Source organism: Mauremys reevesii, linkage group 10 (assembly GCF_016161935.1).
Source record: "Mauremys reevesii isolate NIE-2019 linkage group 10, ASM1616193v1, whole genome shotgun sequence".
Taxonomy (NCBI): Eukaryota; Metazoa; Chordata; order Testudines; family Geoemydidae; genus Mauremys; species Mauremys reevesii.
The window spans coordinates 22,008,176-22,033,148 of NC_052632.1; the positions used below are offsets into that span (position 1 = coordinate 22,008,176).

The 24,973-nt window shown below is 42.8% G+C and overlaps 1 protein-coding gene across 2 annotated transcripts in view; it reads left to right on the top strand.

Moving 5' to 3' along the window:
- The first annotated feature begins 707 nt into the window (after window positions 1–707).
- Window positions 708–24,973, top strand: part of LOC120373244 (tropomodulin-3-like) — a 55,622-nt gene continuing 31,356 nt past the window's right edge. For both annotated transcript variants that reach the window (XM_039491403.1, XM_039491404.1), the window contains exons 1-3: window positions 708–847; window positions 16,435–16,631; window positions 17,881–18,037. In XM_039491403.1, the coding sequence (XP_039347337.1) occupies window positions 16,506–16,631; window positions 17,881–18,037 (283 nt within the window). In that variant the 5' untranslated portion in view covers window positions 708–847; window positions 16,435–16,505. The remainder of the gene's footprint in view (window positions 848–16,434; window positions 16,632–17,880; window positions 18,038–24,973) is intronic.

The window sequence follows — 24,973 nt, forward strand, 5'->3', positions numbered from 1 at the left end:
TGCCAGCAAAACCATCAGGATAGATGCAGTTATACTGACATCACAGTCCTTTTGCCAGCATAGCTTACTTTATTCAGGGAACTGGTATAAGGTATGCTGGCAAGAAGGCACTTTTGCAGTAGGATTGCTGATATTGGTTGGACATATTCCTGCAGGTTTCATCACAGGACATAACCTTTAATTCCTGGAGACTCCAGGACTATCCTGGAGGCAGGGGGGGCCGAGAGCAGCAGCAGCCAGGGCCAGCTGGCGGCCCGGGGGGGGGGGCAGGGGGGGGGGGGGGACCTGCGGCGTCATGCCTGCGCGGGAGGTCACCGGGGGAGGCCCGACGGGGGACCGGGACCGCCGCGCACCGCAGCTGCGGGAGGCCCAGCCAGGCGAGAGCGCGCGCGACGGACTCTCCGCTCATGCCGTCGCGCAGGTCCGTCCGCTGCTGCGCGGCTCGGGGCGCCTCCCGGGCATCATTGCTTGGGGCGGCCAAATTTGTAGAGCCGCCCCTGCCTGGAGGGTTGGCAAACCTAATTTTGCAGGTATGTGTGGCATCTCCACAGTGAAAGTTTCCGGGTATGGCTATAGTAGGAAACCCTTTTTAGCCTAGAGAAGGCCTGAGCGTCTCCACACAGAGGAGGCTGCACCGCTTTAACTGTAACAGTAGAATCAAAACGGGACAACTGCTGGGTACCCCGCAAGCTTTTCCGCTCACCCAGGACTACAACTCCCATGATGCCTGTGGCTGCCCTGGGCTCAGAGAGAGGGTGCGCAGGCGCAGTGACGGTGGGGGGGGGGGGAGAGAGGGACAGTTTTGCTGAGGAGAGGTGGAGGACGCTGGGTGCCTGCCGGTGCCGGGGTGAGTCTGTGGGGGCAGGTGGCGGCGGGCGCGCGGGCTGTCTCTGGGCTGGGCCCTGGCGCAGCCCGCGGTGGGGAGAGGCCCGGCTGGGGGCAGCGGGCAGCGCCTCCCCGGAGACAGGGCGTGGGGCGGGGTGCGCCGAGCCGCCGGTGCGGGTCTCGGGGAGGCGCCGCGCGCCCCGCAAGCCGGGCGCGAGGCTGCTCTACTCGGGGTGTCCCCAGGAGCAGGGGAGGTTTGGTCCGGGGGGCTCTGGCAGCGTCACAGCTCCACGCCCCGGGAAACTTCCTCCTTCCTTTGTCGCTGCGCTCAGCGGCTCCCGCCCCCGGGATTCCCTGCCGCGCCGCCTTATCTGCCCCCTGGCTGGAAAGGCTCATTAGCGTCCCACCGAGGGAACCCCCTCCTGAAACTCGCCGTCCTCTGGCTCTGGGAACAGCAACTTTCCCACTCTCTGCTCCCACCCCCACCCCTACCCATTGCTCTGCGGCTCGCATTGTAATTTGCTCTGTTAGAACATGCAGCCTTCAAGAGCCTTGGGCTGGTTTCTCGTTTCTTAAGCCATTCTGTCCATCTCCCGGCCCCTGATGTGTTCTGGCTTGGGGCCTTGGTCTGGTGCTTTGAGTCCTCCAGCCGAGTTTTGTTAACTACGGGAAAATAAATGCCCTGTCTGAAAACTTCCTTCATTCATGTTGATTAAGTGTTTGCAAATATCTTGATTTATTATTGAATAAAGGTTTGGTGTTACAGGAATCATGATCACGTGTCACCCACACCTGAATTCTAAATCAACAGATCGGAAGTGTGCTGCTTTTCTTTGTTAGTCTTGGAAGCATATGTTTGTAAAACAGCTGTACTTAAAAATGTTATAGAATAATCATCACAGGTCACCTGCAAAAGGGAGAAAAAATTAGGCTAGTGCCCTGTTGAGCATTTTTCTGAGGTGTAAAGAAGGCTTTGAAATGGCTTTTGCCAAAAAAAAAAAAAGTCTGTGGGGTGACTTTTTTTAATGTGTGGGGAGTTTTTTTTACATTAGAAGTGTTTGACTCCTTCTTTATGTTCTAAAATTCTTGATGTTTTAAAATAACATGTATTTAGCTTAGTAACATTTTTGGAGAAAGGAAGCCTTTGTTAAAAATCCCCCCCTTCAAGTGAAGCATGTAAGCTAAGAATGTATGTCTTCTGAGACCCCGAGCCACTCCTCCACCAAAACTCTGGAAAGGACACATCACATTTTTTTTAATAATCTTCTTCAGATCATCTTTAATATATGAGTACTAGGATTGCACTTAGCTTTCTTATGGTTTTGAAGACATGAATTCAAACATTTATTTTTCTATCTTCCCAAGTGGTTAGGTATGTATTAACCTTTCTATCAGCAGTCTGACTGATCATATAAAATAGATACAATTTATACTTGGCCTGCAGAATCAGAGCTCTCTCTTTCTCTCCTCAGCTTTGACACAACTCTCTAAATTTGTTTTGTACATGTTCTACAACTTAAAAACTGTGCTTATAAATAATTTTTAGAAGGCTACTTGCCAAGGAATGCTTTTCTGGCATACCTATGTTTAACAAAAGGATATGGACTATATGGAGTGTTAATGCAGTAATCTTCTGGTAATGAAAACTGCATGTCTCATGAGGCTGTGTTCAAACAGGAAATAGGCCCATTATAAAGATATGTTTACGTCAAGACATGTAACTTGAATGACAAGGTTCAGTGGGCCCCTTTGCAGTGTAAATGTGCATATACTTGTCTGTTTCCATGTGCTCTGAGATTCTCATGAACAAGCTTGCTGTGTTGGCCTCTGAAAGGTAAACTGTGACCTAATGTATTCTAAAACATGGTGTTAAGTTATTATCGACTCGTAGACTTTAAGGTCAGAAGGGACCATTATGATCTTTAAGCTAGAAAAAATAAATCTAGAGGAATGCAGAAACAAATATTTAAAAAATATATAGATTTAAATAATTGCCATGTTATCAGCAGTGGCAAAATTATAAAATAGTTGGATAATCCCAGAATGTAATTTAAAACAGGAAAATAGAGAGCAGGCTATTTCAGTAAAAAATTCAGCTCATAGATATTCAAACAGCTGTGTTTACAATACCCTGTTGCAGTAGAGACAAGAAAAGAAATAGTATCTGGGGAAACAACAATTGTTCTAGCTGGGGTAATTTCATGTTAATATGCCTTAAAGCAAATTTACTTTAACACAATTAATGTATCCTATACAATTAAATTTTGCTAACTGATTGTGTATATAGATTTTTGATACACAGAAGCTTTAATGGGATGAATGATTTGGCATGGACTAGTCCTTCAGAACTTGGAAGGTTTGGTCTTTTGCTTTTCTTTCCATTGTTAGACTACCAAGTATGTGGGATGAATTTAAAATAGTTTGGTAACTGCTAAAACTTGTTTTGATATTCTAGATGAAAAGATAAAAGGGGAGCATCTTAAAGTGAAGTTTTCCTTTCCCCTTTTTGTTTCAGGCCATGAGTGGGTTGTCACTGCTAAATAAGCAAAAAAGAGAATGCAACATAATTTCTCCATCTGGAGAATTAAAACTAAAGCATACTTTGCCTTTTCTGTTTTTGTTAGAGGATAACAAATCACTTTTGAAAATGCTACATGTGTGCAGTGTATGAACAGGAAGTCCTTAAGCGTACACACACCTGTAACCTTAGCAAGGGATTTCTGCCACAGGCGCTCTCACCTCCCCAGGGCACTTGATAACTACAGGGTTGTAGCTAGTTTGAATTAGTGTGTGTTACGGCTTTATTATTATTCTGGTATGCTTATCTTTCTGTTCTCCAGTTCAAGGTCTGGCATTTATCTATGATAGTAATACCTGCCCTTCGGCTAGCAGGGCTTACAAATCTGGAAATGCCTTTAAGCTGGTTGTGCTGAAGAGCACAGCTCATTCACCTGCTGTCCCCAGAAGCTCTGTGTCATTGCTACAGTGCTTTCAGCCCAATAAATGAAAAACCCAGTGTTCTTGAATCAGTTTCCTGTGGGAAATTTCATAATGTTATCTACTAGGTTATTTTGCTGTTCAATCCTATTTGTATGATTCTATGGAATGGGTGATTGCATTTTTAAGAAATAAGCATCCAGGCATAGGATCTTATTGGACAAGTTATCTGGAATAATGTAACCATCTCGTAAAACAGACCAGTACTGTGCTCACTCTGCATCTTTATTAATGCTATGTATTTATGGACTAAAAGTATAAGCACAAAAAGTAAACACAGCTAAGCTGAAAAGAGTCAGTAGCTCTTACTGATGTAGAGGGAAAAAATAGCAGGTATTGGGCAATATAGATGCTTCCAAATGTAATCTTTGGTGGAAATGTTTTTTTTCTTTGCAGGTATGTGGAGGTGCAAAACTGTAACATCTGAGTTTGTGATTACGTGTTAGGGATTCCAGTTGCCCACAAAGGCATCTGTTAGTTTGATCAGAATAGTGCTCTTGGTTGATTGTGGTCATTTGACAGGACAATTGGCATAATGTATGTAAGTTTCATTATAAGGTGAACTGCATTTTCTCCAACTATATCAAAATGTACAGTGAGAAAAATCTACAGCTTTTCACTGTAGAAAAACTAGAATGGTATAACCCTAGATGGGAATCCATCTAATGGATATAGAACTCTTTAGGACTGGATTGGTTATGAAGAGAAAATGGTTGCCATTTTGGGGCCAAGCACATGAAACAATTTGGTGGGGTCAGCTTAGTTCTTAGTATTAGGTGGCCCTATCACAAAATTACCATAACTCTCCAAAAACGGTACTCTGATTGGATGATTCAGCAGAAATGCCAAGGTTTGAATGGCTGTAACTCAGTGGTCACCAAACGGTACATCGTGATCGACTGGTCGAGCCTGGAGTCTCTGCCAGTCAATCGCGATCTCTGTCTGCTAAAAGTCCAGTGGGGCTAAGGCAGGGACCCCATGGTGCCTTGGGAAGTGGCCAGCACACCCCTGGAGGAGGGGGAGGGGTCTCTGCACACTGCTCCCACCTGCAAGCACCACCCCTGCAGCTCCTGTTGGCTGGGAATGGGGAACTGGGGTCAATGGGACCTGTGGGGATGGTACTTGCAGAGAGGGGCAGCATGCAGAGCCATGTGCAAACCTCCCTCCTCCCCGGCCCTTCTGGGAGTGGTGTGGCGCCAGGGCAGGCAGGAAGCTTGCCTTAGCCCTGCTGTGCCGCCACCTGAGGTAAGCACCACCTGGCGGATGCCCGCATCCCACCTGGACTCCAGCCCTGAGCCCCCTCCCGGAGCCAGCACCCCAAATCCCCTCCTGCTCCCCAACCCCCTCCCACACCCCAGCCCTGAACCCCCTCCTGGAGCCAGCACCCTGTACCCCTCCTGCACCCCAACACTCTGCACCAGCCTGAAGCCCTCACCCCCTCCTGCACCCATGCCCCAGGCTCAGCCCAGAGCCCCCTTCCACATGCCGAACCCCTCAGCCCCAGCCTAGAGCCCACAGCCCTTCCCACACCACAACCATCTGCCCCAGCCTGGTGGGAGAGGGTAAGTGATGGAGGGAGGGGAGCAGGGTCTTGGGGAAGGGGTGGGGTAGATCCTGGGTTGCACTTAAATTCAAAAAGTGATCTTGTGCGTAAAAAGGTTGGAGACCACTGCTCTAAGTAGTAGTGCATAGTACTATTAATGAGAGGTCCCACAACGAGAATCTTAAACTAAGAATGTGCTGGTATTCATATTGCTTTGATGTCACTTTAAAATAGACTTATTATTTCTTCTAGTTTTGGTAAATGAAGATAAGTTAATAAGTCTTGTTTAAAGAGAATGTGGGGTTCACAAATGGTGACGTGTATTCTTGTACATTGAGAGTTAAAGTTGCTGGCATTGTAAGACTTCCTTTGGGGAAAACTTTAGATTAGCTCCTTTAAGCAGCTGGAACTGTTTCAGTCTCTGATGGTGGAATGCTGATAAAATCTGCCTATAGACCCTCCTCTCCCTGCCAATTTAGATTCATCCAGGGGCTGATTGGAAGAAGACTCTGGAGTAACAAATGAGGGTAAAGTGAACTCTGTAAGCCTGCTGGCCAAAAACAGCTCCATTTGTTTTTATGATGTCACTTCTATTTTAAAATCTGAGCTAAAAAAAAATTACCACTTTAGTGACTTCAGTAAAGCTTAAGATTTCAGTTTCAACTCTCCCCCACAAAACTATGATTAGAGACATATTAAGGTCCTGAGAAACTGTCCTTAAAGGTACTGGAGGTAAATGTCTCAGGGATGTCTTTGGAGGAAAAATAAAAAAAAATTAGGTCTTGTTAAGCGTTCAGTTCCAATCCACCTTTTAAGAGAATACACTTACAGAATAATTCAGGTGTTGAGGTGGGATGTATGAAAATAGCTGAACAGTCCTTCAGAGGTTGATGACTCAGCTAATATAAGCAGTATAACATAAGAATATTCCTCTCCAGTGCTTTTATTTCTGTTGTTGCTCATCATTTTCCCAGGCAGCAGCAGAGTGACCTGATTGTTGTTTTTCTCACTCTTGTCCATAGTGTTCTAACCAGTCTCATGTTTTAACTCTCCTGATGCTTACTAAACCTAGGACTAGCAGAGGAGACATTGGAGTTGTCTGAATGCAGACTGGGAGATCACTGCATTAATTCATATATGGAATGTAATACTTTAGTGATGATGACTGCTAAAAACTATTTTTAAATGAAAGGTCAAGTTTATCAAAAAATCATGGCTTTGTCCTCCCTCCCTCCCTTGCATGCCCCGCCACTCCCCCTCCCCCGCCCTTAATAAAGTTTTCTATTTGACTGGCAAATGGGAGAATAATTTCCTCAAGTCCAGCTATATTGTTCTAGTATCTTAGTTATATATACTCTGAGGATAGTGACCTTTCAGACTTCTATGTGCAAAGTTTAAGCTATAAACTGTAAAGTTATATCAGTGGAAAACACTGGATCCTAGATTGACAGGGGAACTTTGAGATATGGTTTGGAATGATTAATTCAAATAACAATGGCATTAACATGGCTGTAGTGAAAGCTTTTGTGAAAATGAATTGTTTAGTCTAGTAAATTGGATGCTGCTTTGCAGAAAGGGCATTATGCGCCCCAAAGAGCGTACAATCTAAATACTTCTTTCTGGCTCCCGTGATGGAGTGGGAATTTTCTGTAATATTTTGTATGAATATTATGTGTACCTCAGTTTCCCCTTTATGCTATATTGTTAACTAGGTAGCGGGAAAAGATTGTTTACGCTCTGCAGAGACCCAGAGATACAGGTGTGATTCACGCCTACTGTCTGGGGCCTGGGCCACATGTGACAATGGTTGCCTGGGAACAAGAACAAAAGACTGGGGAGGGATAAGGTGGGGGATTGTTAAGTGTAAGCTGCTGGAAGCGGGACACTCTTCTGAACTAGCACAAAAGAGAGGCTCTGGGCTAACCAAGATGGACCATGCTGTAACTTTCTGTTCTATATGCTAACCAAGGAGTTTCTATGCTGTGTTCCAGACAGCTAATAAACCCTACTGCTTTTACGATGCTAGCTGAGAGTCACTGCAGTGGCTGAAGTTGAGGGTGCATTGCTCCCTTTGGGTGTTCAGTTCTATCTCAGGTGGATTAGCTGAAGTGAGCTCATGGTGTGAAGCAGGGGTGCTGAAGGCTCCAAGGTTTGGTCTAAGAAGGCGGTGAAGCCAAGTGTCTTATCTTAGTGAAAGAGTGAGACTCTAAGGGGGCCTGGCACACTGAAGGGGTTCTCCAGGGACTGTTCCAGAGCAGTGGACCTATGGATCTGTGACACCAATATTTTGTAGTGAATCAAATAGAGCACAAACACATTTTTAAAAACTAGTTGTTTGTATTGAATGATAGAAGACAAATAAGTGCCAAATTTAACAGTAAATTATAGCACCTTTAGTATAGTTAATGGGAGGTGAAGGGTTCTAGCTTAGCAGGAATAACTGTGTAGAACTGCTCTTTGCCCTGTACTAAGAGTACTGGAAACCCTGACAGCTTTTTGGAGCTGAGTATGTTTCATATAGATCTTAATCTTCTTTTGCAGACCACATTCTGTAGATAGTCTTCCTGATCAGAGACTCTTTGTTCTGTTTGTACAGAGCCTAACGCAGTGGAGTCCTGTTTCATGACTAGGGCTCCTAGACATTACAGTAGTACATATAATTGTCACAACGATCAGTGTTACATGGTAATCTTTTTTGGAAGATGCCTTTTATTAAAAATGAAAAGTGTACTTTTAAAACTAGTCTAATACTGATCCATAGGTATTTACACAATGAACCCCAGAACGATTTTAAATGGTAAGTTCATCCCAAATCTTGAAATGTGACTCTCACTTCTTTTAAGTAAGAGTATGTGTCAGAGGATGCTTAACTTGCTAAGGAGAAGATTCAGGATATTACTCAAGTGTTCTGTTATAGTTTCCGATTTTATTTTAGTAAACGTTAGAATACTTTTTTTTTATCCCACATCCTGTACACCCGCAATTGCAACTGTGTCACTCAAGTCTGCAGTGGGTATGGCTGGTTGTTTCCCACTGTATTCTCTAACAGGTGTCTGTAGGTTTTGCAAATGGATGGGAAGCTTAACATTTCTTCCATACCCTGGAAACCTGCAGGCTTCTCTGCTGACCTAATAATTTGGGAACCTTGATTGGTTTATGATGTGCTATCAATAGAACCATCAAGCCAGCTAGAACAGCTTCTGAGATTAATATAGTGACTATATGGCATCATATATAAGACAAATGAGGTCCATGGACTGCAAGTGGAATCTTAATATATTACCAATATTTATGTTGTGTAACTTCCAGATTACTTTCTCAAGGCAGAAGTGCCAAAGACAGTAAGTGGAAGGGAGTTGTGGAAGACTGTGTTGTTTGAGAAGTAGCACAAAGCCTGGTTGAAGAAGGCATATGGTACTGAAGCTGATCATATTGTTTTGGTGGAGGGGTTAGTTACTGAGCCACATCAGGGCATTTTTTATAGATTCAAATCACTGACAGCATTGCAAATTGTTTCAAATTATAAATTGCTTTATGATATTTGAATGAAAACACTCACAAAGTTGAAAAACAGCTTAAGTTGGCACTCAGAGTATGCAGCTTGGTGGCTGACAATGCTGTGTAATTAGCTGCAGGAAATGTTTTCCTTTAAGATACTATACTAAATGGCTAAAATTGAAAGGAAGGGGAAAAACCTCTCTGTTCTAGAGTCAGAAGTTAGTTTGTATTCATATTGTGTGGGATGCACTGTAGTTACATTAATTACTCTGCAGATACTGTGAATCCTTAACAAAACATTTCAGAAATACCATAAGGCTATGGCAACTGTAGCAGTCTGTGCTAGACTATAAGGTACAGAATTTAAGTTGATGGTGACCTTTGTTAATTTTGAGTCACCACTTTTAAGCACATACTTACATAAATCTGTACATTCATAGAATCATAGAAATATAGGGCTGGAAGAGACCTCAAGAAATCAAGCCATCCCCCTGCTCTGAGGCAGGACCAAGTAAACTTAGATCATCCCTGACAGGTGTTTGTCCATCCAGCTCTTAAAAACACTCCACAACCTCCACTGGAAGTGTACTGCAGAGTTTAACTACCCTTATAGTTAGACGTTTTTTCCTAATATATAACCTAAATCTCTTTTGTGGTAGATTAAGTCCATTACTTCTTGACCTACCTTCAGTGGACATGGAAAACAATTGATCCCAGTCCTCTTTAGAACAGCCCTTAATGCAGGGGTGGGCAAACTTTTTGGCCTAAGGGCCACATCGGGATATGGAAATATGAATGCTCACAAAATTGGGAGTAGGGGTGCGGGCTCCGACTGGAGGTGCAGGTTCTGGGGTGGGGCCAGAAATGAGTTCAGGGTGCAGGAGGGGGCTCTGGGTTGGGGTGGTGTGGGGTGTGTGTGTGTGCAGGGCTGGCTCCAGGGTTTTTGCTGCCCCAAACAATGCTAAAAAAAAAAGTTGCAATCTGCAGCTCTACCGCTGCTGCTTCAGTCTTCGGCGGCAATTTGGCGGCTGGTCCTTTGCTCTGAATGGGAGTGAGGGACCTGCAGCCGAATTTCCGCCGAAGACCCAGACGTGCTGCCCCTCTCCGTTGGCTGCCTCAAGCACCTGCTTGCTGGGCTGGTGCCTGGAGCTGGCCCTGTGTGTGTGAGGGCTCTGGGGTGGGGCTGGGGTACAGGAGAGGGCTCCAGGCTGGGACCAAGGGGTTCAGAGGGCGGGGAGAGGGATCAGGTCTGGGGCAGAGGGTTGGGGTATGGGGGAGGGGGTGTGAGGGCTCCAGTTGAAGGTGTGGGCTCTGGGGTGGGGCTGGGGATGCTGGAGTGGGGCAACCCCCCAATCCCACTCCCCACCGGGAGCTGAGGGGTGGATTAAATGGTCTAATGGGCCGGATGTGGTTCATGGGCTGTAGTTTGCCCACCCCTGCCTTAATGCATTTGAAGACTGTTATCAGGTTCTCTCTTCTCCCCCCCTCCCCCCCGTTCCCCAGTCATCTTTTGTCAGGACTAAACATTCCCAGTTTTTTTAACCTTTCCTCATAGGTCTGAATTTCTAAACCCTTTATTATTGTTGCTGCTCTCCTGTTTGTTCACACCTTTTCTAAAGTTTGGCGCCCAGAATTGGGTACAGTATTCCAGCTGGTATCTTACCAGTGCCAAGTCGAATGGAACAGTTACCTCCTGTGTCTTACATCCAGCACTCCTATTAATACACCCTAGAATAGTGGTTCTCAAAGCCGGTCCGCTGCTAGATCAGGGAAAGCCCCTGGCGGGCCGGTTTGTTTACCTGCCGTGTCTGCAGGTTCAGCTGATCATGGCTCTTACTGGCTGCAGTTCGCCGCTCCAGGCCAATGGGGGCTGCAGGAAGGGTGACCAGCACATCCCTTGGCCCGCGCCACTTCCTGCAGCCCCCATTGGCCTGGAGCAGCGAACTGTGGCCAGTGGGAGCTGTGATCGGCCGAACCTGCAGACGCAGCAGGTAAACAAACCGGCTTGGCCCGCCAGGGGCTTTCCCTACACAAGCGGCGGCCCGGCTTTCAGAAGCACTGCCCTAGAACATTAGCCTTTTTCGCAGCTGCGTCACATGGGTGACTCATACCCAATTTGTGATCCACTATACTTTGCACTTGTCTTTTTTGAATTTCATCTTGTTGAATTCAGACCAGTTCACTGTTTGTGATGATTGTTTTGAATTCTAATCCTGGCTTCGAAAGTGCTTGCAACCCCTCCCAGCTTGGTGTCATCTACAGATTATTATAGGCATACTCTTCACTCCATTCAAGTCATTAATGAAAATATCGAAGAGTACTGGACCTTATTTCCCTTTCTAGTCCATCCGCTTTAGTGTTTTTGCAGAATATTAACACTCCCCTCCTCAGCCAACTGTCAGACCAAGGCTGTTCTTTTAAGCTAGTGGGAGATCTGGAAGAAGCCACTTAATTTAACTTTACTGACACTAGTTCTGTGACATTTTTGCAGTCTCTTGAGAATTTAGCCTGTGTTTGGTCATAGTAGCTCAGCCTCTGGATGTCCTAGTAATACCAAACATGCAGTCACAGAAGTAACCGTGTTACAACTGGTAATAGTTTTCTTTAGTAAAATGGAATAGTTGTAACTATTTGAAGCAGTATGTACCTGTACGCTTTGTTAGGGTACGTCTACACTACGGGATTATTCCGAATTTACATAAACCGGTTTAGCAAAACAGATTGTATAAAATTGAGTGTGCGCGGCCACACTAAACACATTAAATCGGTGGTGTGCGTCCACGGTCCGAGGCTAGCGTCGATTTCTGGAGCGTTGCACTGTTGGTAGCTATCCCGTAGCAATCCCATAGTTCCCGCAGCCTCCCCCGCCCCTTGGAATTCCCGGGTTGAGATCCCAGTGCCTGATGGGGCAAAAATCATTGTCGCGGGTGGTTCTGGGTAAATGTCGTCAGTCACTCCTTCCTCTGGGAAAGCAACAGCAGACAAGCATTTCGCGCCTTTTTTCCCTGGATTGCCCTGGCAGATGCCATAGCATGGCAATCATGGAGCCTGTTTTGCCTTTTGTGACTGTCACCGTGTGTGTACTAGATGCCGCTGACAGAGGCGATTCAGCAGTGCTACACAGCAGCATGCTTTTGCTTTTGCATGACAGCAGAGATGGTTACCAGCCATACTGTACCATCTACCATACCATAAATTGGTAATAAGATGATCATGGTTACCAGTCCTTTTGCACTGCACCATTTGCTGCTGTCATAAGTGCCCCTGGCTGAGATCAGCCAGGGGCGCAAAAGCCAAAATTGGGAATGACTCCCTGAGTCAATCCCTACTGTATCATAGAACCAGAGAGCACAGCTGCTCTGTGTCAGATCCTGCAGAAATTGAGCTGTATGCTATTCACAGGGGGTGCTCCTGCAACAACCCCACCTGTTGATTCCGTTCTTCCCCCAGCCTTCCTGGGCTACCGTAGCATTGTCCCCCCACTTGTGTGATGAAGTAATAAAGAATGCAGGAATAAGACACAGTGACTTGTTAGTGAGAAATGAGTGGAAGGCAGCCTCCAGCTGCTATGATAGTCCAGACAGGACATTAAGCAGTGTGGAGGAGAGGAGCCCAGCATCCCGCTGCTAGTCCAGGGGCAATTGAATCTTTTCTTTACACATGAAGGGTGGGGGCTGATGGAGCTCAGCCCCCTGTTGCTATGATGAAGACGGTTACCAGCCATATTGCACCATCTACCAGGAAAAATTAGGAGCAGGCGCCCTTGATCAACCTCACTGATGCTAGTCGGCATGGTTACCAGTCCTTTTGCACTGCCCCATGTGCCAATAGGCTGATGATGACGATGGATATCAGTCATATTGTACCATCAGCCACCCATGGCGGGGGGGGAGCAAGGATGTTGGTGTTGAGTGCTGCAGCATCCCGTCTATCTGCAGCATTCAGTAAAGATAGGGTGACATGTAAAAGAGTCAAGAGAGGATTGTTTTCCCTTTCACTTCTGGGGGTGGGTGGGTGGGGTGCGTAAATTGCCGAGCTATGCCCTGACCCACCGTGGACACTGTGTTTGACCCTAGAAGCATTTGGAGCTCAGCCAAGAATGCAAATGCTTTTCGGAGACTGCAGGAACTGTGGGATAGCTTGAGTCCTCCAGTCCATGAGCGTCCATTTGATTCTTTGGCTTTCCGTTATGCTTGTCACGCAGCAGTGCGCTGAGTCCCTGCTATGGTGTCTGTCTGGAGATTTTTTAAAAATGATTTTGATAGAACAGATTTGCCTGCCCTTACAGCAATCACATCCGCATGGTCCATGCTGGAGCTCTTTCTTTATTTTGATTTTTAACTGATCGGAGCTCCATGCTGGGCAAACAGGAAATATTCAAAAGTTTGCGGGGCTTTTCCTGTCTACCTGGCCACTGCATCCAAGTTCAGATTGCTGTCCAGAGCGGTCAGTGGTGCACTGTGGGATACCACCCGGAGGCCAATACCGTCGATCTGCGGCCACACTAACCCTAATCCGATATGGTAATTCCGATACTAGCGCTACTCCTCTCGTTAGGGAGGAGTACAGAAATCGATTTAAAGAGCCCTTTATATCGATATAAAGGGCCTCTCAGTGTGGACGGGTGTGGCGTTAAATCGGTTTTACGCTCCTAAAACCGGTTTAAACGCTTAGTGTAGACCAGGCCTTAGTCTCTTCTAGGTTGGCAGACATCAAAAACTGTCGTTCTTGTTAGAGCAATTGAAAAGAAAATCTGGCTTAACAGAACTTACTTGTAGTACTGTTGTTGACTGTTATCTAGAACAGTGGTTCTCAACCAGGGGTCTGGGGTCCCATGGTGTGCTGTGAGCAGGTTTCAGGGGGTTAGACTCATTACATACCAGGGCAGAAAGCCAAAGCCCTGCAGCCTGGGGCCCTGAGCCCTACCATCCAGGGCTGAAGTGAAGCCTGAGCATGGGACCCCAGGCAATTGCTCTGCTTGCTACCCCTTAATGCTGGCCCTGGCTTTTATATGGAGAAAAACAGTTGTGGCACAGCTGGGCCATGGAGCTTTTATAGCATGTTGTGGGGTCCTCAGAAAGAAAATTGTTGAGAACCTCTGATCTATAAAGTATATGAAGTGTGTGCCATAGTAATCTTAGCCTACATTCCCACTGTTTGCTCAGTCTCTGAGTGCAAAACAGCATGCTGACTAACACTGACACATACAGTGAACAAATAATCACCATGACACTTCCCTTACTGTACACAAATGAGATGAAGGAATTCAGTAAACAGAGCTGTAGACTAGCCAGGAGATAGGGTTGTTTTTTCTAATTTATTTTTAATTTTGTTTGGTATGTGTGTGGGGAAACTGACATATTTGGCCTGCCAAAGATCACGTAGCCTGGAATCAACTATAATTGCAGAAATGAAAAAATGAATGCAGTGTGTTATGTAAGCACCTGCAATGGCACTTTGTGCATGCATCGGACAAATAAAACCAACATTGACAGGTTGACTCTGGCTGCATGCACAGCCTCTCTGTAGATTATTCCTGCTGGAAGTAGTAGTGGGGTTCAAGTCAGGCCAGTGGTCTTGGCCCTGTTTCCAAAGTCTACTATGGGATACATTTCCATGACTTTACTCTTTTGGAAAAAATCAAGTACAATGTCCTTCTCTCCTTCCACCTTCAGCTGTGGTGTTTTGCATATATATGTGTACACAGTGTGAACCAAGAATTTGGCCAAAAGACAGCAACATCCCAGGCCATTCAATTTTTTTTTTTTAAAGAGAGGGAAATAAACAAGCCTGTCCCCTTTTATATTCCTTAATGCACTAAAAAAAAGTGGTCACTAGAATGTGTGAGTATGTCTACTTTAGAATGCTACATTGACATAGCTGCTGCACTGCTGTAATATAGACGCTTGCTACAGGCCTGGTCTACACTACAGCTGCCAGTCAATCTAAGCTACGCAATTCGATCTACTTACCGCGGGGCCCACACTACGCTATGTCGGCGGGAGATGCTCTCCCACCAACATTGCTTCTGCCACTTGTTGAGCGGTAGTACAGAAATCTATGGGAGAGCGCTCTCCCATCAATTGAGTGTGTCTGCAGCACCGATTTAGCTCTGTAGTGAAGACAAGCCCACAGTGGTGTAAGAGGTGGTTCTGTCACTGTAGTAAATCCACCTCTGCAAAAGGCAGTAGCTCCCACCCAACCTAGCAGTGTCTACACCGGGGATTATGTTGGCTTTATATTGCTCAGTGCATGAAATTTTCACAGTCCTGAGTGATGTAGTTAAGCTGACCTAACTTTGTCATGTAGACCAGTTCTGTATCTCATACCCAAGGTTTATGTTTATATTTCATAAGAAACAATAGCTCCTTATTGTATGAGGTAGTAAGTAACTCTCGCTAGTTATAACGGAAAGTTCTGTAGCTTGCTCAAAAAATCTCATGTTTTCAGAGTATGAAATTGAGAATAAATTCTGTCTGTGGTATGCAATTTGTTCAGCTGTCAGATTAGGTAGTATATTCCTGAACATTTTAACTGTTGTGCTGGGCAGATGCTTTTTCATAACAACTTGCTCTATTTAAACCCTTTACATTAATTTTGAGCTAGGGCTTATTGTATTAAGTCAGTCCATGGGATTTTTTAAATTCACAACTAACACATACTTGAGTCAAAATGAAGTGAGAGATATTGCAATGTTAGTCACTGGGTGTAAATTGGCCTCTTTCAAGTTATAGGAAGGAAAAAGGCTGACCTGGGGAATGCTTAATTCCTGATTTTTCTATATATTTGGCTTCCAGCAGGCATCTAGGAAGTAAAAAATTGAATAGGCATCTCTTGATCATCCGTCTACTGCTATTTAGGAAACTTAAAGAGAAAAAGTTGCTAAGCATTTTGACTATGCATTTGTCTTTAATTTGACAGTCAGATGTTACTTATCAGTATATAACTCACTCAGCAGAAGTAGATGGCTAACTTCCTTTGCCATTATTGCTGACTCATGTCCTTGTTTATTACCTAATTAGTTTGTCTCCTTTACTGTGCCTCTTCTAATCAAGCTGTAAATATGACCTCGAACAAGAAAAATATAAAAGATCACTCTCAACTACCTACGGAACACTTTTGACGTCAGTTGCTTGAAAAAACTAATGGCACTAGGAGGGCTTAGACTAGAGAAATACTGGTCATAACTATTTTTGCTTTTTTCCAATCCTTCAATATTGTAGCTTTGAGCGTCCTATTGATATCAATTGAATAAGTAAAATTGGCACTATCAACATTATAAGCCAAAACTTGACTTTTCTGTGATGCAGAGTGATTTGGTCTGGGGGGGTTGGAGAGTCTTTTAAATTGCTACTAGGAGCCTAGCAGTGCTTAGATAGCATGGTGATGGACATTTTATAAAAACCAGAGGGCACTTACGATATGTGCTACTGTAGAACAGCAAAAATTGATGTGTACATGTGATGGAGGGGAAGACTTTCCCGGGGGAAATGTACTTGTACACTTGGAAGCTTGAAAACAGTGATTTTGAGAAAATGTCCTTAATTGTGCTCCTTTTTTATTCTTTCTAGAGCTTCATTTAAGAACAGAAATCAGTCTCTATTGGAAGTTTGAAAACTTAGTGACTTTCTACTATTAAGACATGACGCTTCCATTCCGAAAAGATTTGGACAAGTACAAGGATCTTGATGAAGATGAAATTCTTGGCAAGCTATCAGAAGAAGAACTGAAACAACTGGAAACTGTTCTGGATGACCTTGACCCTGAGGTGGGAATTGGGCAATTTTGGTGGCACTGGTTTAGAAACTATGCTGACAAAGTCGTGTAGCTTTCTTTAATTCATTTTATATGCACAGAACAGGTATTCTAATCTGCTAAAGAAACAATACCAAAAAAAAAAAGACTCTTTATCTCAAAGCTGTTTATTTCCTGTTTGCAACATGAAAACAACCAGTGTAAAGTGAAATGACCATGAAGACCTTTTTGAGAATGATTTATAATTAGAGAAAGGGAAAATTACAGTTGGTGCTGTTCCTGAAGGAAATTTTTTGTTTGAAAATGTTTCTAGCTTTATTATCCTGTTTCCAACATGTATTGATCACTGTCCTTTTGTACCCCTGGTAGCCGCCTCTGTTGTATGTACTGATGTAGTATGACGAGGGGAAGGGGTGGACTACTTCTGCCTCCCTGTTCTTTAACTAGATTTGCGTTCTAGTCCCAGCTGTCAATTTAGGCTTAAATTTGATATAATCTCTATAGACTTGTGACATTGTCAGTCATATTGTAATACATTATTCAGTGCTGAATAACTTGATCTGTAGCAGAGTATTCTTGTGGGATACCATTAGTTATGTATGGTTTCTTACTTCTCATGTTGGTGACATGAATAATTTTTAACTGTGTGAAAACTGTCAAAATACACTTGTTTTAAAAAGACCATCAGAAATCTCCCCCCTTTCTTATATACTGCTCCCTCCTTTCTATCCACATTTCTTCCTCCATTTTTTCTATGACTTTCTCCTTTAATTCACATTATACTAGCAGTTGCAGAAGGCCTTGAGTAAGATCAGATCTCCTGTACAAAAGTGCTTCCCCATGTTATTGGTTGCTGACTGAGTTGGCTAGAATAAACAGTTGTCTTGTGAATTTGGAAAGGTGTAGATAGCCTCCTGACTGAGCATCCAATGTGCAAATGGGGTGAGTGGTTTTTATTCACTCCTCCCCATGCAAGTGAAGTGGGCATTCATATTGAAAAGGAAATGTGAAATAACTACTGTGTGAGTCTAGAAGCTCTGGTACTCCTCAAGCTTAACTTTGTTTTTTAAAACACTAATAATGCACAATATGTAATCCATTGTATGTAGACCTGGTCTCCAAAAAAATATTGGAGGGAGGTTCAAGGTTTTCTGAAAAGTAGAATAGAATGAATTTAATTTTCAAAAAGACAGAATTGAAGCTGACAACTTGTATACCAGGACTTTTTAAGCTTGGTCATAATTCTTTCTTTTGTTTTGTAGAATGCACTTTTGCCAGCAGGCTTCCGACAGAAAGACCAGACTACTAAAAAGGCCTCGGGCACTTTTGACAGAAAAAAACTCCTTGCTTATTTGGAGAAGGAAGCACTGGAACAGGAAGACAGGGAGGATTTTGTTCCTTTTACAGGGGAAAAGAAAGGTAATAATGTCCTTAGCCAGCCTGTTGATACTCATTCAGGAATGCACTTTACTGGTGTGATGCATGGGCTGTTTTGACATCCCTCTTTGGGTGGCATAGCCAGCAACTCCCCTCAGCCAGTTCATTAGAAGTGTCATTCTCCCTGTCAGTAGTTGGAAATGCTCCTGTAGTTTGCACTACCAGTGCTCCAGAGAATTGCTTATGGATGATTCCATTAATAATTTGATATTACATTAAAATATATCAAGAAAATTCCATTGAAACAACATGATCTAGTGGACTAAGCCCAGTATCCGGAACCAGGAAGTCCTGAATTCAGGTTCTAGGTCTCCCACTGATCTGTTGGGAACTGCTCTCTGCTTCCCCTATCTCTAAAACAGGAATGCTGACCACCCTCAGAAGGGTGTCATTCTCATTAGTTATTGTTTTATAGTGGTTTCAAAGTGTACATGTGTTGTACAGTATAAAACAAACAGTATATATTACAAATAAAGCCACCCTTATAAAACTGGAGAAGTAGTAGAGGGGTCCAACATGGTGGTGGGGAAAGAGGAGAAGAGGCTATAAATAGGAGGGCCAGTAGTGGTCTTATTAAAAGCCACCTGGCACTGAAGAGATTGGATAGTAATAAAAATGAGGGATGGCTGTGACTGATTTAAATGGCAAAGCTTTTCTACAGCTTGGGGCCCAGTACAGCAAAAAGCATTATTGCCTGCCAACCCCAGATGAGGTGGTAGGATTCCTAGCAGAAAAATGGCCCAGAGCAAATTTAAATATTACCCATGAAATTATATTATGAGAAGCTTCGTGTCTCATTTGTGCTTTATTAGTGATTCAGGTTTCTGGTTTAAAAATATGTTTAGTGCTTGCTGTTACTCTGCATTTTAGGAAAGTGTGTTGGGTTGGAATTTTATTGGCAATGCTTTAAAAAAAGACACAACACAGAAGACATGTTTTCACCCCCCAAAAAATATTGAAGATGGAAACACGTATCTGGAGTGTGTATAATAAGAGTGTATATGATTATATGTGTGTGTGTGTGTGTGTGTATATATATATATATGTGTGTGTGTGTATATATATATATGCATACACATGCTCAGAGTTGATTCTGGTATCTAACAATTCCTATTGGCATAATTATGTGTGTACAGCTCAAATAGGATATAGCACTCGGAGATAGTGAAGAAAATTTCACTATACATCAACTCTGCTTCCCAATAATTTAAGAAAATGTCCAAATGTCCTTGTCCTGGAGTATGGTTTAGAATGAAAGTAAGTCTTCTAGTGTTTATGACACTTCTAAAGCTTGGCTACAAATCACTATTATCAAACAAATGTAAGTGTAGAAAAAACATAATGGCTAATGTGAAAGTATATTCAGAAATGCTACTAACTCATAAAGCCTCTGGAACTGAAATAATCAAAATCTTAACAGCTCTGTGGTTCTGTCCTTTATGGAACAGTTTCTTCCCTGACCCAGATTTAAAATTGAGCTTTTCAATCTGTCCTCATTCACTCCACTATAAATTATGATTATGTTGGAAGGAATCAATGGACTTCAATGAATTCAATATTTTCCTTTTTTGGGGAAAAAAGGTTCCTGTCTTCTTACTATTTGGCATCTTCAGGCTCTGCTTTTCAACTGTACCTTGTACTCATTGGTTCAAAACACTAGATTCTAGCTTATCTAATGATGAAAGAACACCTGGTTCTGGATTTTCACACTTTTGTGTACATTAGCCAGCTTAATTTGCATATGCAATTATTGATTGCACATAGCAATTAGATGCAGAAGTTTGGGTGAATATTTTCATATATAATACTTGCAACTATAACGACCACAACCTCTTCTGCTTCTCCTGGCTTGTATTTCGCTCTTTAATATGCTATTTAACCTATCTTGTTCTGTGTTTCTAATCTTGGTCAGATTTTCCAGCATATAGTGTAAACAGCTTAAGGGTAAAAGGTGACTGTGAGAGAAGTCCTCTGGGTTTCCTCACCTTAAAGGCCTTGTTTCTAGTCTAGCCAAGAAAGGTTAGACATGGCTCCCTTTGGACCTCGTGGAAGCAGCCCTTAGATTGGCTGGAAGGATCTAAGAGAGTAATAAAAGTAATGCTTGATTCTCTTTTCTCCACTTACCACCCAGCCTGATAACTCTGCCATCTCAGATTTCCCAGCTCTTGCCGGCCTGGAGAAGGAGAAGATGTTTTTAATATGGTTTCACTCAGCTAGATGAATGCCTTCTAAAGGTCCTCTGGCTTTCTTGTTATCAGCTTTGTAGACCAAAGCCATGGTCATTAATTCTGGAAAATAGAAGGATCCAGCTGTAGTATAAATCATAGTGAATAAAGATCAAATGTCACTTCCTTTTATGTAGTGAAGTATTACTAATGGCAACAAGCTGTTCAGATATAGCAGTGTCATGCCAGCATAGCCATTAAAGATTCCTTCTCTCCTAAAAAGAGGGTTCTTATTTAATAACCTTCCCTATCTTTTTTTCTTCAACACTAAAGGAAAAGGTACGTTTAATTTAAAAAAAGGAATAAATGGAAAGAATATATTAAAAATATTGTAAAAAGTGAAACTAGGCACTCTTCACATCAGAGCTATAAAACAGAATGTTTGCAGTGTATAGTAGTGAGGACTTTCATGCACATTTTAGACAGCATAATTCTTTGTTACTCCTTTCTCCAGCCACCCACCCTCCTCTGGTTTTATGATAGCCGCCCCTCCCCCCCGCCCCATCACCTTTCATTGGATTTAGTTGGGTTTTTTTCTTGCATGGGAGAATGATGCTGACTGCCAAAACTCAACCTTAGCTTGCTGCCACAATTAGATTAAGATTTGCAAAAAGTTGGCTGACTTTGGATACTTCAATTTTTGGGTGCATAGCCTGAGACTTTAAGGGGACCTGATCTTCAGAAAGTTCTGAAACCTCTAAAAAATCAAGCCCCTCAGGGCACTCTAGCCCTACACTAAGTTTGACCCACTATATTGCATAAGGTTACATCCTGTGTGGTGTAGAATCATAGAAAAAAGTCAGTTAAGGTATTCAGTATTTGAGACTCCTGGGTTTAGGAAAAAAGGATTTACTGTACGTTTGGGTTGAATATAAACTTCCTTTCACTTTCTAAAGTTCCTCTCTTTAACAATAAAACCTGATCAGAGAACTTCAGCACATATTCATCATTCTGAGGAATTTCTATTATAACTTTCCAGGACTCACTTTGATGGTTTGATTTACATCACTATTCTCTAACATCTTGTGCCTTGACATTCTGTGCTTAGTCTGAACGTTTTATTCTTGTGTGGGCAATTGTTAGGGAAAGTAGGGAATTTAGTTTATTTTTGTGTCTGGATTATTTTGTATGCTGGGAGTTGCTGCTTTTGACTTTTTTGTAAGTATTTGTAAGACATGTCTATAGTGTCAGGTGCTTCTTAATTTAAAAGTTTTATTTTTATTTCTGAAACATCTCACTAGTTCAGGAGAAGGTAGAGAAATGACATTCAATATAAAAATTGTGTGATAGAGGATGGGCCTACACAGAGCCTGAGCGTGCTTTTAATTTATTCATAGCTTTTTGTTCTAAGCTCCACTAATACAGTTCAGTCCAATTCATTCATTTACCTTTTACCCAGGGAAATAATTTGATTGTTTTAGTGTCATGCCATGATTTGTATTGGTTTTAGTACTATCTCTTCTATGATAGATGCCAAAAAGGCCATGAATGGGAGGTAGTGACTGCATTTCTGAATGAATAAGTCTGACCTAGCTACAAACAATAGTCACATGAACAGCATAGTACTTCACACTTGCTCTTAGTGCTTTTCATCCCTAGGTATCTCAGGACTAGTCTACACTGGCAATGCCAAAGTGATGCCACGGTAGTGCTTTAACATGCCTTGTGTGGTCGCGGCGCAGCTCTGGGAGAGAGCTCTCCCAGTGCTCTAAAAAAAATTAGGTGCGGCTCCCAGCACTAGGACAGTTTACATTGGTGCTTTACAGTGCTGCAACTTGCTGCGCTCAGGGGGGTGTCTTTTCACCCCCCTGAGCGAGAAAGTTGCAGTGCTGTTAATTGCCAGTGTAGACAAGCCCTCAGGCTTAGCCTCCTAATTTATGTCAGTATAACTACATTGCTTGGGGGATGGAAAAATCCATATCCCTGAGCCACGTAGTTGTATCAGCCTAATCCCCGGTGTAGACAGCTCTCCTGTTTTCACTGTGTGTACTGTAAGTGTAGACAAGCCCTCAGAATTACAAACAAACTTAAAGTTTCAGTGAACTCAGTCTAAATAGATGGAAATGAGATGTGGGGTGGTGAGGAATGGGAATCTTGTTTCGGGGTTGAGTTAACTCAGCTTGACAGTGTTTCCAACTCATCTTGTGGCAAACCATTTTGTCTAATGTGAGTTCAAGCTTATATTTTTACCAGGCATCTAAACTAGCTAGAATAAATTCTGATCTGGGCTGCTTCTGCTTCCCTTATGTGCTATTTTGTTGGGACAGAGACTTTACTACCAAATGCAATAGAATAGTCTGAGTCTTATGTCTAACTCTTTTAATTTTTACTTAATTAGGTGGGAAGTCTACCCAGTTCTCTCTCCTCCAAAAAATACAAACTACATCTATCCTATTTTATATAAATCTCCTTTACCTTTTCCAATAAGATACCTTGATCATAGGAAGCTTTACAAAAAGCCTATTTTCTATAGGATGCTTATTTTAATGATCCCACCTTGTGCTGTAATCCTAGTTGATCTCGAAGGCTAAGCAGGACTGGGCAGGGAACATGTGTCCACTCAGTGAAATGGTATTGGTGAACCAATCTTGAGTCAGTTCTGAGCTGATGTTCAGCATGACGTTAGGGGCTTCTGTGGTGGTCCTGAGCACTTGAGATTATTCAAGTAGTACATGATGGGAGATGTTAAATACAATGGCCTGGCCATGCACAGAGTCTGATAACTTGCACTTTTCCTGCCTAAATTCCCCTGCTGTTTGAATTGAATATGAACATGGTGTCCTCCTTCACTTGTGTCTGAAATAATTTAGGGTTGACGTGCACTGTTACACAACTGCATGATTAACCCTTGGGTTGTTACATGTCACTAGCGTCATGATTCCTCTACATCTTAGGACCTTTAGCTACCTCACTGTCTTGTGAAACTAGATTAGCTTGAAATCGTATTGTAAAGCACTTTGAGGTAATGGGAGAAACAGGACTATAGAAGTGTGAAGCATAACAAATCATATGTAAAATGAGTACAGTATACTCTTTCCAGTGCTTGCTTTGTTTCTAAAAGCATACTATCAAACACCCACCCCTTCTAAAAAACCAACTTTGTTTTCAACCAGTTTTAAGAACTTGAAAGTCACATACTGTTCTGATTAAGTTTTGAAACGTACAATAAGCCATTGTTGCCTGAAGAAATACTTCAGGCAAAACATAGATGTAACACATTTTTCTTCCATGAAGTGTCACTTTAAAAAGCTGCAGTAACTTCAGAACAAGTAGCTGTGTGTCTCGGGTCTGTGTCTCCCTGCAAAAAGGGTCGTTTGGCACAAGCACAAGGCTGGGAGTGAGGAGATCAGGGTTTTGTTCCTGGCTGTGAAACCAGTGTGTCTTTTGGGCAAGTCACTTAACTTCTCATTGCCTGCTTCCCTAACTGTGAAATGTGACACTTGCTTACCTCCTGGGGTGATGTGAAGATTAATTTATTAATGCTTGTATTCCCTTTGAAATCATCATGTGGAAGGTGCTATGGTCTTAGAAAATATTAGCTAAATATGAAGTAAACTAGGCTTTGCAACTCAAACCTTTACACTTCTCTAGTCCTTCCCTCCCATCACCTCCCTGCACACTGCATTCTTACTATGGCTTCTTCACCTCATGGATTGGCTGGTCATAAAACATTGTTTCTGCTTTAACATAACAGTAAATAGGTTGGACTAAAAACTCTAACGATTTGTATTATTTATCTGGATTGATCCCGGTCACTTGGCTTAAGCTGATTTAAATTTACTGTTGGCCTTTTTAGCATCAAGAATTATTCTGCAGGAAAATCAATTGCAATTATACCCAATTTTGTCTTTCAGACAAATGGCTGGGCTTTAAAGGAAATTTTAGGGAATTATTATGTGAAATGATAGAGAGATTAAAGGGGGATGGTGGGGGACAGTGGTGGTGTGAGGTGTGGTGAAGTTACATGCCTAAAGGTGCTTTGAGTTGAAGAGGAGGTGAAAGTTTAACAAACTGACACTTGGTTAACTGCTGTTGTACAGCAAGACACCTTTACATGAAAGCTAGAATGAGAAAATGGGTTTGTGTAGTTGTGAATTGAAAACTACATAAGTGCCTTTCAGAATTTTATTCTAATGAAGAATAAGTAGTAAATATTGTTTCTGAATGCCCCATGGCTCTGTCAGGAAGAGATTTGTCACCTGTATTTTACGAAGCTGGCATTCATTTGTGTTCAAAAGATGAGTACAAGAGAGGGTTGACAAGCCAAAGCTTTTCTCCATTATGGAAATAAAGGAAAATGGTGGATACAATCTTGAATGTTGATTTGATGAAATATTTAGTCTTGAAGGGCGTGAAGATATGTTCAGTGTTATTGCCCTTATTTTTATTTGTTCTGCAAGGACTCGTTAGGGCAGAGAGTAAATACTCTTCAGTTGTCCTCAGTTCCCAACAGATGCTTTGGTCCCAGGATTAGTATACAATGAAATTGATTTGGAGCCCAGTCTTTTTGAAGTGCAGTTTATTGTCAATTACCACTAACTTCAATGAGTTGATGGTGTTCGGCGCCTTTCAGAATTGGCCCTTAATGAGTGCACAAACGGTAACAATGGTATAAACTGCTTTAATATGGTGGACACGTGAGTACTGATCAATACACTACTGTATTTTTTAAAAGCCAGAGGAAGTATAGCAT